The sequence below is a fragment of the Heterodontus francisci genome, chromosome 4 (genome assembly GCF_036365525.1).
Source record: "Heterodontus francisci isolate sHetFra1 chromosome 4, sHetFra1.hap1, whole genome shotgun sequence".
NCBI classification, from domain to species: Eukaryota; Metazoa; Chordata; class Chondrichthyes; order Heterodontiformes; family Heterodontidae; genus Heterodontus; species Heterodontus francisci.
In genome coordinates this window covers 68,509,601-68,528,582 of record NC_090374.1, presented here as the reverse complement: position 1 = coordinate 68,528,582, position 18,982 = coordinate 68,509,601, and the positions used below count along the sequence as shown (strand labels likewise).

The following is an 18,982-nucleotide window of genomic DNA, read 5'->3' as shown; positions in this document are numbered from 1 at the left end:
TACCTGATTTAATGCTGCACCTTCGAATCCCCGTTCGGGGAAACTTGGTGCAACACTTGTGGGGAAGGGAGAGGAGGATTTTTTCTCTGTGCAGGGGGTGGGGGAGCAGGGTAACAACAATGCGAATTGGTCGGGGGGGATGATGGGAAAGGGTAAAGCGCAAAGTTGCCGAACTTTGTTGGGGGGGACAGGTCAAATTCTCAATATTCGAATTCTGGGGCAGGGGTGTGGGGAAAGGGCACAAATGTTTGGAAGTGCCATTAGGCGGGTGTGGAGGTGGGGGGTGGAAATGCATGTAAAGGTCATTTAATTCTGTTTTGTAGAAATTTAACTTACCTGTCCTTTTAAATTTCAAATGTCCATTGAGGGCTGTAAGCCCTTTAAAAATGGCACCAGTGGCTGCGCATTGGCGCTGGGCGCCGTTGCTGGCGATGGCTTGCCCGTCCCTTCCACACCATCGCTGGGTCGAGCGCTGCGTCCATGCAAATGAGATGCCACGTTTGAAGTTGCAGCGGCTCCGTGACGCAGTGCCCGTGTGGGCGGGCCACAATTTTTTACGTCTGCCACCTGCTTCAGCGGCAGACTCTTAAAATGCAGCCCATGGAGTTAGGTTGCTGATCGGCCATGATTAAATGGCGGAACGGGCTCGAGGGGCTAAATGGCCTACTCCTGTGTTCCTAAGCCAGTTGGGGTGGGGTGGAGGGGTGAGGTGTAGGGTTGTTGGGGAGAGGCAATCAGTAGGGGCGTTTACATACGAACATACGAATAAGGAGCAGGAGTAGGCCACTCGGCCCCTTGAGCCTGCTGCGCCATTCAACAAGTTCATGGCTGATCTGATCGTAACCTCAACTCCACATTCCCGCTTATCCTTGATAACCTTTCACCCCCTTGCTTATCAAGAACCCATCTACCTCTGCCGTAAAAATATTCAAAGACTCTGCTTCCACTGCCTTTGAGGAAGAGAGTTTGATGGCCAAAAGTGCTCTACTGATTTGATCCCACATTAAGATAAGTAAGAGAAGAAGTCCACCTTTCGGTTGGCAGCCTCTAGCATAAGGTTGCCAACTCTGGATGTATTTCTGGAGATTTTATTACATGGCAACCTGCCTCCCACTGCCCCGCCCCCACCATTGGTCTACCCATCACGTCCATTCTCATGACACACAGTCATGATACACACCAATTGGAAAGCGAATAGACTCTTCATGTCTGTTGGATTATTCTTATCAAACAGCCTTTTTCGTCTCCAACTACTATATTTTTATTACTAATAAACAAAAGTAATCAAAGAAAATAAAAAGAAAATTGTTTAATTCTACTATGATTTTTCTCCCGGGTTGCTCGCAGCAGTATCCTGGAGATTAATCTTCAATTCCTGAAAACTCCAGGGCAATTCTGAAGGGTTAGCAACCCTACTCCAGTGATCCCTTTAAGGACTGCCACTGGCTGCCAAGTGGCTAAAGAAACTAACAGTAGCATCCATAACACCAGTTAAGTTGCAATCACATTTTGCAAAGTTGGCCCCAAACAGGCATTAGGCTCCTTATTTGCAAATGCAAAGGGAATATTAATGCCTGTTTCAGGCACACAGCCTGGACACCTATGAATATGGTGTGCTGCACACTTCCAGCACAGAATGAGCAGGCACTTGCCATATTGAAACCAAAGCCAGTGTTCAAAGCCACTGTTTTATATTGATAAAACAGCCACAGCTTGATTTATTTTCTGGGCCTAGCTCTCCATAATGTTAGGTGGCCAGCTCAGAGATTGCTGGGAGCTTGCTCACAAGCTGTGCTCAAAGTTCATTATGCCCTCAAAAATTATGTAAATTAGGGGACCTCCCCCATCATTCAACTGGAGCACCTGTACAAGGCTCATGTCACCCAATACTTGTTTGAAACAGGCGCTGAGGGAAGCTCTAAAGCTGAGCCTACTTTTTCCCCACCGGGTGCTCTCCCCCTCCACCAATATCTCCCCATTTCCCCCTTTTCCATCCTCTCCCCCTCTCTTGCCAGATAAAACTGCCACTACTCACTGGACAGCTAGTAACCATTCACTAGCTGTCAGTGCCCAAATTTTCAGTCACTGCTCACCTGGAAGGATGTGTTTCGAGCAACAGTAAAATATTCAGAAGATCTGACCTCAGGCGATAATGTAGCATCAGCGTATCTCTGAATATATGCCTGGGGAGCCTGAACAGCATGGGGTCATCATCATCAGCCCCAGAGGATATATCTTCCTCTATTAATGGAGGAACTATAATCAATGCATGTTGTGTTGCCGGCTGTGGTACAAGTGTATCAAAGTGTGACATAGTGAGACACTACTGTTTGTGAACATTTGTGTTTCCTTTTTACTCCAAAAGGAATTGTGTTTCTTGATGAAGTGGATAAGATTGGAGCAGTTCCAGGAATACACCAGCTTCGTGACGTAGGGGGCGAAGGTGTGCAGCAAGTGAGTGATATCCCATGAGACAGCAGAGAGGCAATTTTTTAAATGATGCCATTGACCTGCTGGAGAAATAAAGGTCAGACCAGAGGATTGGTGAGGCTAGTTAAGAACAATTTTAAAAATTGCAACTTTTGAGAAATACTTTTTCCACAGTATTTCAAATGCAGCAGAGTAGTAGAAGTAACTGCTGTAATGAGTTCCTTTATGTTGTCTGATGCAACATAAATGAGATGCACAGAGTCCAGTGGTTGAAGATCTCAAACAGGTTTATTACAGCTAAATATTATATCAGTACAGAGCTAGCCATTTACAGAACTTGCCGCTCGGTGTTATAGTTGCAATGACTCTGGCACCGAGTCACATGACTGTGTCCTGGTCCTTAGCTCATTTGCATACTAAGATCTTAAAGGGATATCATTCTTAAAGGCAATCATACCCTTCTTTCCAAAGATAAGTTTTATATGCTAAAAGTAAAAACATATGACGTTACATAACATCAGAATTAGTTACACAGAATGTAGATTATAAAATTTACAAGTATAGAGGCTCAAAAGTCTCGTTTCAGTGATTTGACAACCCTTGTTTGGGGAATTTGTGTCTCATCTGTTGCTGTTCTTTCTGAAGTTTCTCCCTCTCTGCATTCAGTTTTTCTTGCTCTGCCTTCAGCCTGCTAGCATACTCTGCCGGTTTTCTCAAGATGACCACTTTTGAGGTCTTGTTATTCTTGGAAAGTACCGGCACGTCATCTCGAACAGCCAACAAATAATGATTCAACTCATTCCTCCGCTGCCTCTTCAGGACATTGCGTGTCATTCGCCTCATTCCTCATCCTTCTGAAAGCCTACGGCTCAAGGTCGAGGACTTATTAGGAGGGGAGTACTTGGTCTCATGGAGGTACCTGTCTGTTCTGGCTCTTTGTGGTGCTGACATTTCTCTAGAGAGCAGAAATGAAGCTGTGGCATAGTTGTGCGGTTGCTGGGTTTCCAGACTGCACCATTTGATGCTGGTCAGAGTCTGCAAGTGGTTTCTGGTCCTTGGAGATTTCCCCTTGGCAATGCTGTTGTGAATGGTTATGATTTTGATGTCCTTACACGCTGGTAGCCCTGCCACTGCTGATCCACTCGTGTCTACTAGGTAGAATGTTTGTGGTTTCCATGCCGACTTACCATATCTGCATTGCATTGTTAATGTGCCACTGCAAGGGATGGGTGACCTGTTCTATGCAGATAACTTGGCAGTTGCCGGTTGTATCATTGATTTCCAGTCACTCTGGTGCATATCTTTGAGCATTTGGACTGGTAAGGTATTTGCAGGAGTGCCAGTGTCAATTGTGACCTTGACTGTATGTTTGCCAGCTTTCTTTGGGCAGATGATGTTAATAGAGGCGAAAGCTTCCAGTTATTTGACTTCATCAAAGTGATGTGTAAGGTTCACAATATGTAAGGCCTGTTTGCCTTCTGGCTGAGAATTGAGTCTTGTTGAGTCTTGTCTCAGGTCTGTTTTGTTGTGGACTTCATGTAGTGGCTTGCATTTACGCAGGTCTCTGGCGCTCTCCTTGCTGCTGTTGCCCTGTTGCTGCACCTGTCTTCTGTTTGTCTGTGTTCTGCTGCAGCTTCTGGCTGCGTCTTTGGAAACATATTTCTTGCATAGGCAGGCCCAGTGTCCTTTTGCACCACACACCTTGCAGAGGTCTCAAAATGTAAGGTAATTTCGCCGTGAGTGGGACAGACCACTGTTACCATACAACCTGCTTGCTCTTTTCGACCTGGTTACGGTGCCGATCCTGTTGGCTGCTTCTAGTGCTTGCAGGTGCTGTTGTCTAGCTACAGTGTCTTTGTATTCCCTGCCATCTTCCAGCAGTGCATCAACGCTGTGACCTTTCTTTCTCCCCAAGAGGTCTTTCTGAAATGCTTCAATAGGTGCTCCATTATTTGGTCCGACATCTCCGTTTCTGAGAAGTCACATTCATTGCTGTTATGATCAAGGCGGGAGGAGTGCACTGTTTAATCCAGTTCCACTTCTCCACAGGTCACAACATATATTTTTAAATTTTACACTTACCGATATGGTAAAAACGTCCGGTTGTAGTTGTTGTATGATTGCCTTTAAGCGTGATATTCTTTTAAGATGTTAGTATGCTGGCGAGAGACAATGGATAAGCGCCTGGAGGTAGTCAGTGGTTTGTGAAGCAGCACCTGGAGTGGCTATAAAGGCCAATTCTAGAGTGACAGACTCTTCCACAGGTGCTGCAGAGAAATTTGTTTGTCGGGGCTGTTACACAGTTGGCTCTCCCCTTGCGCCTCTGTCTTTTTTCCTGCCAACTACTAAGTCTCTTTGACTCGCCACACTTTAGCCCCGCCTTTATGGCTGCCCGCCAGCATACTAACATCTTAAAAGAATATCACGCTTAAAGGCAATCATACAACAACTACAACCGGACGTTTTTAGATGGCATGTAAATAGGAAACAATACCTTTCATGATAATTATGATTATTTAATGTTTTTACAGCTTAAATTGCTGTAAATTTAAATTGCTGTAAATGTGTAAGCAACAATTTTTGTTGCTTGCACATTTTAGGGGAGATTTTCCTGGGTTTGCTGCCTCGATGCACTGAATCACATACATCTATAAAAGAACCCATCTGATTTTACTCCATTCATTTAAACACAGTGAAATCTAGCAGATTTCTTTACTGGTGTGCACATCAACCTTCTCAATTTTCTGTTATTCCAGATGGTCAATTACTCCTGGGCAAAGACCTAGGAAAATCTTAAATGAGGGAGATATTTGGGGCTTTGATTTGCTAGTAGATTTCTGTAACTCTAGTACTATCTCATTGAAAACAAAGTAGAATACAACCTAGACATGACTGATTAACCACCAACTTGTGCACAATGTGGGTTACTAAAAGGTTTGGAATCTTAAACAAAGGTATGAGGGGAGAACTGGCTAAGGTTAATTGGGATAATAGACTGGAAGGTTTGATGGTAAATGAACAGTGGAAAACATTTAAAGAAACAATTCAAAGGGTTCAACAAAAGTACATTCCGTTCAAAAACAAAAATTTGTCCAGAAAGACCCTTCCGTGGCTCACTCAGGAATTTAAAGAGCGTATTAGACTAAAAGAAGAGGCTTACAATGTTGCAAAAATAGTAGCAAGTCTGAGAATTGGGAATGTTTTAGAAACCAGCAAAGGGCCACCAAAAAGCTGATAAAAAGGGAAAAAATAGAATATGAGAGTAAACTAGTCAGCAATATAAAAACAGATTGTAAGAGCTTTTATAAGTTTATAAAAAGGAAGAGAGTAGCTAAAGTAGACATTGGCGCCTTAGAGGCAGAGACAGGAGAAATCATCATGGGGAATAAGGAAATGGCAGAGGCATTGAACAAATATTTTGTGTCTGTCTTCAGAGTAGAAGACACAATTTCCATACCAGAAATAGGCAGTAACCTAAGGGCTAAAAAGAGTGAGGAAATTAAGGATATTGATATCAGCCAAGAAAAAGTATCGGAGAAACTTGAGGAAGAGAGAGAAAGGAGCACAGCCGGAGGAGCTGGGGGTTTAAAAAGCTCATCAAATCAGAGTCGGAGACTGGAGTCTGAGAGAGTGGGAGAACAAAGCACAGCCCTAGGAGCTGGAGGTTTAAACAGCGGACCAGATCAGAATCAGAGTTCGGAGTCTGAGAAAGAGAGAGAGAGAGAAGCACAGCCTGAGGAGTGGCAGGAGTGGAGCAGGGCAAAAATCGAAAAGTGACATCAGAGTGACGTCACAATCAACAGAGAGAGCAGGGAAGAAGCTACCTGTTTGGTGAGTATCTGGCAAGTGATTAAGGTCCATTCTAATCCTAACGTTTAAAATAGTAAAGGAACTAGTGGTAAGCTGAATAAAATATATTAAAAATAGGAAAATAAAATAAATAATTGAATAAAATAATTAAGTAGTTAATTAAAACACATTAAGGATGGAAGGACATGTGATGTGTCATGGCTGCAGCATGTGGGAGCTCCTGGATGCCAGTGTGATCCAGGGCAAACATGTCTGCAGTAAGTTTTTTGCGGTTCGAAGAGCTTCGGCTCAGAGTAATTGAACTGGAGTCCGAGCTGCAGACACTGCGACATATCAGGGAAGGGGTAAGTTACCTGGACATTTTGTACCAGGAGGCAGTCACACCCCTTAGGATAGGTTCTTCTGATTTGGTCAGTGGTCAGGGACAGGAGAGTGTGGCTGCAGTTGAGACAGGTAAGAGGACCCAGAGGGCAGGAGTGCAGGAGCCTCAGCCTTTGCAATTGTCCAGCAGGTTTGAGCTTGTTTGGATGAGAGCGGGGGCTGCAGGGTGGATGAGCAACCTGACCATGGCACCATGGTACATGAAGCCATTCAAGTGGAGGGAGTAAAAAGGAATGTAGTGGTAGTAGGGGACAGTATGGGCGGCACAGTGGCGCAGTGGTTAACACCGCAGCCTCACAGCTCCAGCGACCCGGGTTCAATTCTGGGCAGTGCCTGTGTGGAGTTTGCAAGTTCTCCCTGTGTCTGCGTGGGTTTTCGCTGGGTACTCCAGTTTCCTCCCACAGCTAAAAGACCTGCAGGTTGATAGGTAAATTGGCCATTATAAATTGCCCCTAGTATAGGTAGGTGGTAGGGGAATATAGGGACAGGTGGGGATGTGGTAGGAATATGGGATTAGTGTCGGGTTAGTATAAATGGGTGGTTGATGGTCGGCACAGACTCGGTGGGCCAAAGGGCCTGTTTCAGTGCTGTATCTCTAAATAAAATAAAAATAAATAAGTATAGTTAGGGGGATTGACATTGTTCTCTGCAGCAAAGAGCGAGAGTCCAGACGGCTGTGTTGCCTGCCCGGTGCCAGGGTTCGGGACATCTTCTCAGGGCTGGAGAGGAACTTACAGTGGGAGTGGGAGGATCCAGTTGTCATGGTCTATGTAGGTACCAACGACAGAGGCAGGACAAGGAAAGAGGTTCTACATAGTCAGTATGGGGAACTAGGTGCCAAATTAAGAAGCAGAACCTCAAATGTAATAAAGGCAAAATACTGTGGATGCTGGAAATCTGAAATAAAAACAAGAAATGCTGGAAATACTCAGCAGGTCTGGCAGCATCTGTGGAGAGAGAAGCAGAGTTAACGTTTCAGGTCAATGGCCCTTTTTCAGAACAATAATCTATGGATTATTACCTGAGCCACGTGAAAATTGGAATAGGTCAAATAAGATTAGAGAAATGAATGCATGGCTCAAAGACTGGTGTGGTAGAAGTGGGTTCCTGTTTGTGGGGCACTGGCACCAGTACTGGGGAAAGAGGTGGCTGTACCGTTGGGACGGTCTACACCTGAATTGGCCTGGGGCCGGTGTTCTAGCAAGCTGCTTAACTAAGGAAGTAGAGAGGATTTTAAACTGAATAGAGGGGGCAAGGGATCAAATTTGGGAAGATATGGTAAATCAAGGAGTAGAGACAAGGCATGAGAGAAAGGTATTAATATGGAAAATGATAAACAGACTGACAGGAAGGGACAGAGCCTACAAATCGAAGAGTAAATCAACAGATAAGGCTAGAGGTTACAAAAATAATTAAAGGATACAACTAAAGGCGCTGTATCTGAATGCGCGTAGCATTCGAAACAAAACAGATGAATTGAGAGCACAAATAGAAATAAATAAGTACGATCTGATGCCCATTACAGAGACATGGCGACAGGATGACATAGATTGGGACCTGAATATTGTAGGATACTTGGCTTTTGGGAAGGACAGGAAGCCAGGAAAAGGTAGAGGGGTAGCTCTGTTAATTAATGATGGTATTAGCACAATAGAGAGGGATGACCTAAGTTCAGGAGACCAGATTGTAGAAGCAGTTTGGGTAGAGATGAGAAATCATAAAGGCAAGAAGTCACTTGTAGAAGTGGTGTACAGGCCACCTAACATTAACCACACTGCGGGAAAGGGTATAAAGGAAGAAATAATGGCAACTTGTCAGAAAGGGACAGCGATAATTATGGGGGATTTTAACCTACGTATAGACTGGAAAAAGCAGATGGGCAGAGGTAGCCTAGATGAGGAGTACATAGAATGTTTTTGGGATAATTTCTTGGAACAATACGTTCTGGAGCCAACCAGAGAGCAGGCTATACTAGACTTGGTATTGTGCAACGAAATAGGATTAATTAATGACCTCATAGTTAAGGCATCCCTAGGTAGCAGCGATCATAATATGATTGAATTTTACATTCAGCTTGAGGGAGAGAAGAGTGGTTCCAAGACTAGTATTTTAAACTTAAATAAGGGTAATTATGAGGGCATGAAAGTGGAGCTAGCTAAAGTGAACTGGAAAATCAGGTTAAGGGATAGGTCAATAGAGATGCAGTGGCAGACATTTAAGGGAATATTTCAGAATACACAGAATAGATACATTTCAATGAGAAAGGAAAATTCCAAGGGGGGGACCTGTCATCCATGCTGAACTAAAGCAGTTAAAGATAGTATCAAACTTAAAGAAAAAGCCTATAATTGCGCAAAGATGGGAGGCAGGTCAGAAGATTGGATAGAATAGAAAAAACAGCAAAGAATGACAAAAAGATTGATAAGGAAGGTAAAATTAGAGTACGCGAGAAAGTTAGCCAGAAATATTAAGACAGATAGTAAGAGTTTCTAGAGATATTTTAAAAAGAAAAGTTAAAAAAGTATTGGTCCTATTAAAAGTGAGTCTGGGGAATTAATAAATGGATAATAAGGAGATGGCAGATGAATTGAACAGGTGTTTTGCATCAGTATTCACTATTGAAGATACAAGTAACATCTCAGTATCAGCTGTAAGTCAGGAAATGGAAGGGAGGTAGGAACTCAGGGAAAGTACAATCATCGCAGAAGTGGTATTGAACAATTGTTGGAGCTGCGGGCTGACAAGTCCCCGGGTCCTGATGGACTTCATCCGAGGGTGTTAAAAGAAGTGGCTAGTGAGATAGTTGATGCGTTGGTTTTAATTTTTCAAAATTCCCTAGATTCGGGGAAGGTTCCTTTAGATTGGAAAATAGCAAATATAACTCCTTTATTCAAAAAGGGAGGGAGACAGAAAGCAGGAAACTACAGGCCAGTTAGCTTAACATCTGTCTTAGGGAAAATGTTAGAAGCTATTATTAATAATGCTCGGTGGAAAGGTAAGCTGCAGGGAGGACATAGAAAGGCTGCAAAGAGATATAGACAGTCTCTGTGAAAGGGAAATAAGATGGCATATGGAGTATAATATAGGGAAGTGTGAAGTTATTCACTTTGGTCGGAAAAATAGAAAAGCAGAATTTTTTAAAGAGGTGTGAAACTGTTAAGTGTTGATGTTCAAAAAGACTTGGGAGTGCTCGTACAAGGAATGCACAATGTTAACATGCAGGTGCAGCAGGCTATTAGGAAGGCAAATGGCATGATGGCCTTTGTTGCAAGGGGATTGGAGTACGGGAATAAAGAAGTCCTACTACAATTGTACAGGGATTTGGTGGGACCACACCTGGAATACCTTGTGCAGTTTTGGTCTCCACACTTAAGAATGGATATACTTGCACTGGAGGCAGTGCAGTGAAGACTTACTAAATTGGTCCCGAGAATGAGGGGGTTGTCCTATGATGAGAGGCTGAGTAAATTGTGCCTATATTCTCTGGAGTTTAGAAAAATGAGGGGTGATCTAATTGAGACACACAAGATTCTGAAAGGACTTGATAGGGTAGAAGCTGAGAGATTGTTTCCGTTGGTTGGGGAATCGAGAATGCAGGGGCGCAGTCTCAGGATAAGAGGCCAATAATTCAGGACTGAGATGAGGAGAAATTACTGCACTCAAAGGGTTGTGAATCCTTGCAATCCTCTACCCAAGAGGGTTGTGCATGCTCCATCATTAAATACATTTAGAACAAGAACAAAGAACAGTACAGCACAGGAACAGGCCATTCGGCCCTCCAAGCCTGCGCCGATCTTGATGCCTGCCGAAACTAACACCTTCGGCACTTCCGGGGCCCATATCCCTCTATTCCCTTCCTATTCATATATTTGTCAAGATGTCTCTTAAACGTCGCTATCATATCTGCTTCCACCACCTCCCCTGGCAGCATGTTCCAGGCACTCACCACCCTCTGTGTAAAAAACCTGCCTCGCACATCCCCTCTAAACTTTGCCCCTCGCACCTTAAACCTATGTCCCCTAGTAACTGACTCTTCCACCCTGGGAAAAAGCTTCTGACTGTCCACTCTGTCCATGCCGCTCATAACTTTGTAAACCTCTATCATATCGCCCCTCCACCTCCGTCGTTCCAGTGTAAACAATCCGGGTTTATCCAACTTCTCCTCATAGCTAATGCCCTCCAGACCAGGCAACATCCTGGTAAACCTCCTCTGTACCCTCTCCAAAGCCTCCACATCCTTCTGGTAGTGTGGCGACCAGAATTGCACGCAATATTCTAAGTGTGGCCTAACTAAGGTTCTGTACAGCTGCAACATGACTTGCCAATTTTTATACTCTATGCCCCGACCGATGAAGGCAAGCATGCCGTATGCCTTCTTGACTACCTTATCCACCTGCGTTGCCGCTTTCAGTGACCTGTGGACCTGTACGCCCAGATCTCTCTGCCTGTCAATACTCCTAAGGGTTCTGCCATTTACTGTACACCTTCCACCTGCATTAGACCTTCCAAAATTCATTACCTCACATTTGTCTGGATTAAACTCCATCTGCCATTTCTCCGCCTAAGTCTCCAACCGATCTATATCCTGCTGTATCCTCTGACAATCCTCATCATTATCCACAACTCCACCAACCTTTGTGTCGTCCGCAAACTTACTAATCAGACCAGCTACATTTTCCTCCAAATCATTTATATATACTACAAACAGCAAAGGTCCCAGCACTGATCCCTGCGGAACACCACTAGTCACATCCCTCCATTCAGGAAAAACACCCATCCACTGTTACCCTCTGTCTTCTGTGACTGAGCCAGTTCTGTATCCACCTTGCCAGCTCACCTCTGATCCCGTGTGACTTCACCTTTTGTACCAGTCTGCCATGCGGGAACTGTCAAAGGCTTTACTAAAGTCCATATAGACAACATCCACCGCCCTTCCCTCATCAATCATCTTTGTCACTTCCTCAAAAAACTCAATCAAATTAGTAAGACACGACCTCCCCTTCACAAAACCATGCTGCCTCTCGCAAATAAGTTTGTTTGTTTCCAAATGGGAATAAATCCTGTCTCGAAGAATCCTCTCTAATAGTTTCCCTACCACTGACGTAAGGCTCACTGGCCTATAATTTCCTGGATTATCCTTACCACCCTTCTTAAACAGAGGAACAACATTGGCTATTCTCCAATCCTCTGGGACCTCACCTGTAGCCAATGAGGATGCAAAGATTTCTGTCAAGGCCCCAGCAATTTCCTCCCTTACCTCCCTCAGTATTCTAGGGTAGATCCCATCAGGCCCTGGGGACTTATCTACCTTAATGCTTTGCAAGACACCCAACACCTCCTCCTTTTTGATAATGATATGACTGAGACTATCTGCACTCCCTTCCCTGGGCTCATCATCCACCAAGCCCTTCTCCTTGGTGAATACTGATGCAAAGTACTCATTTAGCACCTCACCCATTTCCTCTGGCTCCACGCATAGATTCCCATCTCTGTCCTTGAGTGGGCCAACCCTTTCCCTGGTTGCCCTCTTGCTCTTTATATATGTATAAAAAGCCTTGGGATTATCCTTAATCCTGTTTGCCAATGACTTTTCATGACCCCTTTTAGCCCTCCTAACTCCTTGCTTAAGTTCCTTCCTACTGTCTTTATATTCCTCAAGTGCTTCGTCTGTTCCCAGTCTTCCAGCTCTTACAAATGCTTCCTTTTTCTTTTTGACTAGGCTCACAATATCCCGTGTTATCCAAGCTTCCCGAAACTTGCCAAACTTGTCTTTCTTCCTCACAGGAACATGCTGGTCCTGGATTCTAATCAGCTGACGTTTGAAAGACTCCCACATGTCAGATGTTGATTTACCCTCAAACAGCCGCCCCCAATCTAAATTCTTCAGTTCCTGCCTAATATTGTTATAATTAGCCTTCCCCCAATTTAGCACCTTCACCCGAGGACTATTCTTATCCTTATCCACAAGTACCTTAAAACTTATGGAATTATGGTCACTGCTCCCGAAATGCTCCCCTACTGAAACTTCGACCACCTGGCCGGGCTCATTCCCCAATACCAGGTCCAGAATGGCCCCATCCCTAGTTGGACTATCTACATACTGTTTCAAGAAGCCCTCCTGGATGCTCCTTACAAATTCTGCCCCATCCAAGCCCCTAGCACTAAATGAGTCCCAGTCAATATTGGGGAAGTTAAAATCACCCAACACTACAACCCTGTTACCTTTACACCAGCTGCTCAGCCACGTGTTTAGCTGCACTATCTTCCTATTTCGAGCCTCACTGGCACGTGGCACAGGGAGTAATCCAGAGATTACAACCCTAGAGGTCCTGTTTTTTAACTTACTACCTAACTCCCTAAACTCCCCTGCAGGACCTCATCACTCTTCCTGCCTATGTCATTGGTACCGATGTGTACCACAACCTCTGGCTGTTCACCCTCCCCCTTCAGAATGCCCTCTGTCCGTTCAGAGACATCCTTGACCCTGGCACCAGGAGGCAACATACCTTCCTGGAGTCTCTTTCACGTCCACAGATGCGCCTATCTGTGCCCCTGACTATAGAGTCCCCTATAACTATTGCTCTTATGCGCTTTGTCCCTCCCTGCTGAACAACAGTGCCAGCCGTGGTGCCACTGCTCTGGCTGCTGCTGTTTTCCCCTGATAGGCCATCCCCCCCAACAGTATCCAAAACGGTATACTTGTTAGAGAGGGGGATAGCCACAGGGGATTCCTGCACTGACTGCCTGCCCCTTCTAGCGGTCACCCATCTATCTGCCTGGGATAAATACTAAGGCTGGGATAGATAGATTTTGGTCTTGCAGGGAATCAAGGGGTATGAAGAGTGGGCAGGAAAGTGGAATTGAAACCCAAGATCAGCCATGATCATATTGATTGGTGGAGCAGGCTCAATGGGCCATATGGTCTACTTCTGCTCTCTTGTGTTCTTGTGTAACAGAGCCTGCTAGTTTAATGAGGAGTGATAAATACTATCCTGGTGCAGAGGCACTGGGACCAGTGCTTCTTGGATGCTGCACATGTCTGTAGTGGAGTGATTTGATCTGGTTCTGCAGTACACAGAAAGCACATTGAAATAAATTGCCTCCATATCCAGTCTAAATATTTGCTGTGAGTGCCTTGGGATCAAGGGACAGCAGCAGCCAATGAAGGAGTTCTAGTCACTTTAAACTGTCCTCCTGAAGAAGCGAAAAAGTTGGCTGCAGAAATTTTAGAGACTAGAATGGCTCCATGGGAGTGCTACTAGAAGCGATCCTACAAAGAAGTATGGTCCTTTGGAGTGAAACATAGAAAATAGGAGCAGGAGTAGGCCATTTGGCCCTTCGAGACCACCCTACAGTGAAGAGCAGCACCACAGCAGTCTGGATGGAAGTTATGTAGACTTACATTGATTTTATAGAGCAGAAATAGGCCATTTGGCACAACTGATCTATATCGATGTTTATGGTCCACATAAATGTCCTTTCACCTACTTTATCTTATCTTCCTTTCTTCCTCATGTGCTTACCTAGCTTCCCCTTAAATGCATCTCAGCTACTCTTTGTGTAGAAAGTTCCACATTCGAAGCAATCTCTGGGTAAAGAAGTTTTTTCTGAATTCACAAATGGATTTATTAATCTCAGATTAATGACCCCTGTTTTTGGACTCCCCACAAATAGACACATCTTCTTTATGTCTTTCATATCAAGTTCCTCCATAATTTTAAAGAGTTCTCTTAAGTCATGCTGCAGCTTTCTCTTCTCTAGAGAAAAGTATCTCAGGCAGTTCAGTCATTTATGTTAGTTATAACCTCTTCGTTCTGGCATCATTTTTGTACATCTTTTCTGCACCTTCTCAGTAACCCCATGGTCAGAATGTTATGTTGCAGCAGTGGCCCTGCCCACCAGCTGAAAAATCAGATGCGAGCCCGGCTCTGCCGGGCCTGGAAGCCACGCTGCAATCTTGCATGGCCCAGGCCCCTAATTGGCCTTGGTCGGGACTTCCACCTCTCTGAGGCAGGAAGTCCCGCCTCCAAGAGCTGCCGGCCAATCAGTCTCAGCGGGGCCAACGAGAATAATGGCCACTGCTGGTACTGCAGCCACCCAGAACCAGCAACAATGGAGGATGCCCGGAAAAGGTGAGTGGGGGTCGGGCCACCCTGGGGACAATCTGCTGGACCCCAGCGAGGGGACTGGGTGTCGGAGTGCAGGGCAGGGGAGGGTAGTTCTAGCAGAGTGCCTGATCAGGAGGACCCCCCCACCCCAGCCCACAAGGAGGCCTGCATGATATTACCGGGTGGCCTGCTCAGGTGCCGAAGTGCCCATCTGGTGCTGGTAATACACCAGCAGTGGTGGCAGGAGTCCCTTAAGTGACAATTAATTGGCAGCTTAAGGGACTCAATTGATTTGGGGCAGGTGGGCTATGTGCCACCTGTCCCGCTGTTGATAAAATAGCAACGGGGGCAGGTAGGCAAAAGGAACGTCAGCCTCCCCCCCACTCGATTTTACGTCACCACCCCCCCACTCGATTTTATGCCACCACCCCCACCCACCCTCCCTCATCCCCCAGCCCGCTCCAGGGGTGTAGGCATAAATTTCCAGCCTATATTGTTTTATAATATGGACATCAGAACTGTGTACAGAAGTAGCTTAGTCAATGCTGCTTCATCTGTGCACCAAATCCGGAAGCAGGTGAGGAAGAAATCTTCTGGTCTCAGGAAAGTTGCTCAAGTAAGGACTGTTCACATTTTATTTTATCATCAGGCCTCACAAGCCATTTGAACAATATTGCAGTTTAAGTTTAGGACCGTGATATCACTTGTGATATACAAATTGGGATCCTATAGTGCACAGAGGACTCAAATTGTAATTTTAGGGTACAAGTGTGGGCAGCGTAATAATGGTTTTTTTAATATCATTATTTTTATTTATTTATTTATTTAATTAATTATTTTAAAAAATAATTATTTTTCAGGGTTTGTTGAAACTCATGGAGGGAACAATAGTAAATGTCCCAGAACGGAGCTCTAGGAGATATCGTATGGATACCATTCCGGTGGACACCACCAACATCCTGTTTGTAGGTTCAGGAGCTTTTAATGGACTGGACAGAGTAATCAGCAGGAGGAAAAATGAAAAGGTCAGTTCTAAACTCTATAAATACTAAGTGTTCTTTCCAACATTCATGGTAATTTGTTAGACTGTTCTCATTGGTGGTTCTGCCGGAGTAATTCTCATAGTCTTTATGATGTCTGAGGCAGATTGTTTCACAGGCTTAAGGTCCACAGTGGAATTTTTCATAATTCAGCAATCTTGAACACAATTTGACTTTTTCTCATATCAAAATGATGTTACAAATCTGGGCTCTAACTTTCATATGGCACATGAGGTATTTCTTCCATTGCCTTTACATTCAGAAGAAGATGCTCTCAGTTGTTTCCATAATGAAGACCCCCTTTTTGTCTTATGTGCCAGGTTGTTAGTCATAAAGGACTGGTTAGATGTCATAGCGAGTCAACATTCTGCCCCCATCAGACACAAGTACCCCACTGGATGTCAGCCCAGTATTCAAAGACTGGAACACCTGTCTCCTTTTACCATGGCTTCTTAAACTTACCTCCCACAAAACTGATCCGGCTACTGGTTATCCACTCCTCAAACTTGTGTCTCCCAGTTCTGAGTGGCACTGTAATCTAAGGCTTCCGAATATGGCTGCTTGCCTCACCTGACATGTCATCATGTTCCTGCAAGCCACCCTTACCCCACCCAAAGCTTCTGGGTTCTGATGAAAGGTTACAGACCTGAAACATTAATTCTGTTTCTCTCTCCACAGATGCTGCCAGACCTGCTGAGTATTTCCAGCACTTTCTGTTCTTATTTCAAAGTTTCTAAAGATTGGGTGTGTCACCCACCCAACCTACTACTACCTGCTTGCTGGTTTCCCAGCATTGACTCAGGAACTGGATCTTGATTCATTAAGGTTCATGTTGCACTTTGCCATATATTGGGCCTGTCGCCTACCTGACCTACACAGCTCCCGGCTCCCAACATGAGAACTCACTGGAATGCGATGTCCCAACTTTGATGGCAGAACCGGCATTAAGCCCCTATAAGCATTTGCTGCACTTTGACTTATCTTTCCTGCCTCATGAATGATAATAAAAACACAGAAAGCACTTCAAAGAATTAGAACCAGTATTGAGGCACAACTGGGAATTTTGGCATTCCGGTCTTAAAGTGGGGGAAGGTTGACAGCACAATTTTCACAGCACTGAGCTGGAAACTGTCATTAGTTGATTAAAGTATGAGTGTGTTTTTTTTCTTTAGCAATGTATTGTAAAAATGCACTAAGTACTTTAAGCAACTGATATGACCATATGACCATACGAATTAGGAGCAGAAGTAGACCATTCGACCCATCGAGCCTGCTCCGCCATTCAATAATATCGTGGCTGATCTGTTTCTGTCTCGAGTTCCACACTCCCATCTACCCCCGATAGTCTTTGCTTCCTTTGCCTAACAAGAATCTATCTACCTCTGCCTTAAAAATATTCAATGACCGCCTCCACCACCTTCTGAGGCAGAGAATTCCAAAGTCACACAACCCTCTGAAAGAAAAAAATTCTCCTCATCTCTGTCCTAAAAGGGTGACCTCTAATTTAGAAACAGTGCCCCCTAGTTCTGGACTCACCCACAAGAGGAAACACCCTTTCCACATCCACCCTGTCAAGATTGTTCAGGATCTTATATACTTCAATCAAGTCTCCCCTCACTAATCCTAACATTAAAAAAGAATAAAGCTACTTTAATTCTCGATGAAATATTTACCGTGAGATTGTTAACATTTTGAAATTTCTCTTCAATATTTTGAGAATTCAACAAACATGCTTAATCTTAATACTTTTCTCATAAATTAAACTGCAAACTATTTAAATTTCATTTGTGTAATAAAGCTCTGAAAAGTCAAATGGAAAGTGAAATAATCTATGTTTCCTTACTCAGTATCTAGGATTTGGTGCAACGTCTAGCCTGGGCACTGGGCGTCGAGTTGTAGCAGCAGCTGGCCTGGCTAATTCCTCTGGATTGAATACATATGAAGAGTTCCAAGAGAAAGACAAGTTGCTTTGTAGTGTGGAGGCTAGGGACCTGATAGAATATGGAATGATTCCAGAATTTGTAGGAAGATTTCCTGTGATTCTCGCACTGCATAGTTTAAATGACGACATGTTAGTTCGTATTTTGACAGAACCACAAAATGCAATAATAACTCAGTACAAGATGCTGTTTGACATGGATAAGGTATGAAGAAAGTTGTTTGACATGGGTAAGGTATGAAGAAAGTTGTTTGACATGGGTAAGGTATGAAGAAAGTTGTTTGACATGGGTAAGGTATGTAGAAAACAGAAACAGAAGTCTGAGCCTATATGGCTGCAGAGGTTAAAAAATTCAACAGCCTAATTCTATCCGTATAGGTCATAGCAAAAGAAGATTTGTTGGCAGTATTTTGCAGCAGCAACATGTGTTGCCAGAATTATGGGACTTAGGTTACAACCTGCTGTGCTACTGAGTTCCCCATCACTGCATCGCTGTGGGAAAGCACCAACCTGACATCAGGCACTTTCTCACAGAAAGGGAAATAAAACAGAATGGAGTCACCTTTCCAGGTACTGTTGCACTGCTACAAATGTTTGGTTCAGAGCGACATTGACAAAGGGCTGGAAATAGGTACCTGTCCTTATTGGCTGTAATTTCTGCATGGTTAGGGAGAGGAGGGAGGAAAAATTTGTATCCTCAAATAAAGAAGCAATACTGCCAGAGCAATTCCATCCTCCTGTCCCCTTCCTCTTTGCTGTACCAGCAGGAAGAAGCACTGGCCAGGGATCAAGTAAGGAGTATTCTGAAATACATCTCGATTGGCATTCCTGGTGATCCAAAAGTGATTTTTCTTTTTGTTGATATTGGTTAAAAAATAAAGTGGCAATCATTTTAGCCACTGGTTGAAATTATGGCTGCTGTCTGCTATTTTGTAATAGAAGATGCAACCTTTCGATATTTAAAATAAAATTATAATAAGGAAGGATATTCCATTTATTTGTGGCAGTCAAACAAAATCAAAAATAATGGCTGCCAAAGAGTGCAATGAATGACAAGACTAAAATATCAGATTAAGTGCCTCATGTTGAATGAATTATTCTGTGTTATCGTGAAAATCTGGTAAAAAATGATGTACATATCCAGGTACTCATCATCTGTATTAAAAACAGTTGAGTGAATTACTGTTCCGAGTGTCACTTTTGAGCAAGTTGATTGGTCTATAGGATATGAGATTCGAATAAGCACTGAAATGGGCTTCTTAAATTTAAAAAGA

The 18,982-nt window shown here is 44.0% G+C and overlaps 1 protein-coding gene across 1 annotated transcript in view; it reads left to right on the top strand.

Annotated features, from left to right (window-relative positions):
* The window catches only part of LOC137368795 (ATP-dependent Clp protease ATP-binding subunit clpX-like, mitochondrial), a 72,964-nt gene that overhangs the window by 40,301 nt on the left and 13,681 nt on the right, over window positions 1–18,982 (top strand). The window contains exons 11-13 of the mRNA XM_068029001.1: window positions 2,366–2,454; window positions 15,590–15,754; window positions 17,617–17,913. Of these exons, the coding sequence (XP_067885102.1) occupies window positions 2,366–2,454; window positions 15,590–15,754; window positions 17,617–17,913 (551 nt within the window). The remainder of the gene's footprint in view (window positions 1–2,365; window positions 2,455–15,589; window positions 15,755–17,616; window positions 17,914–18,982) is intronic.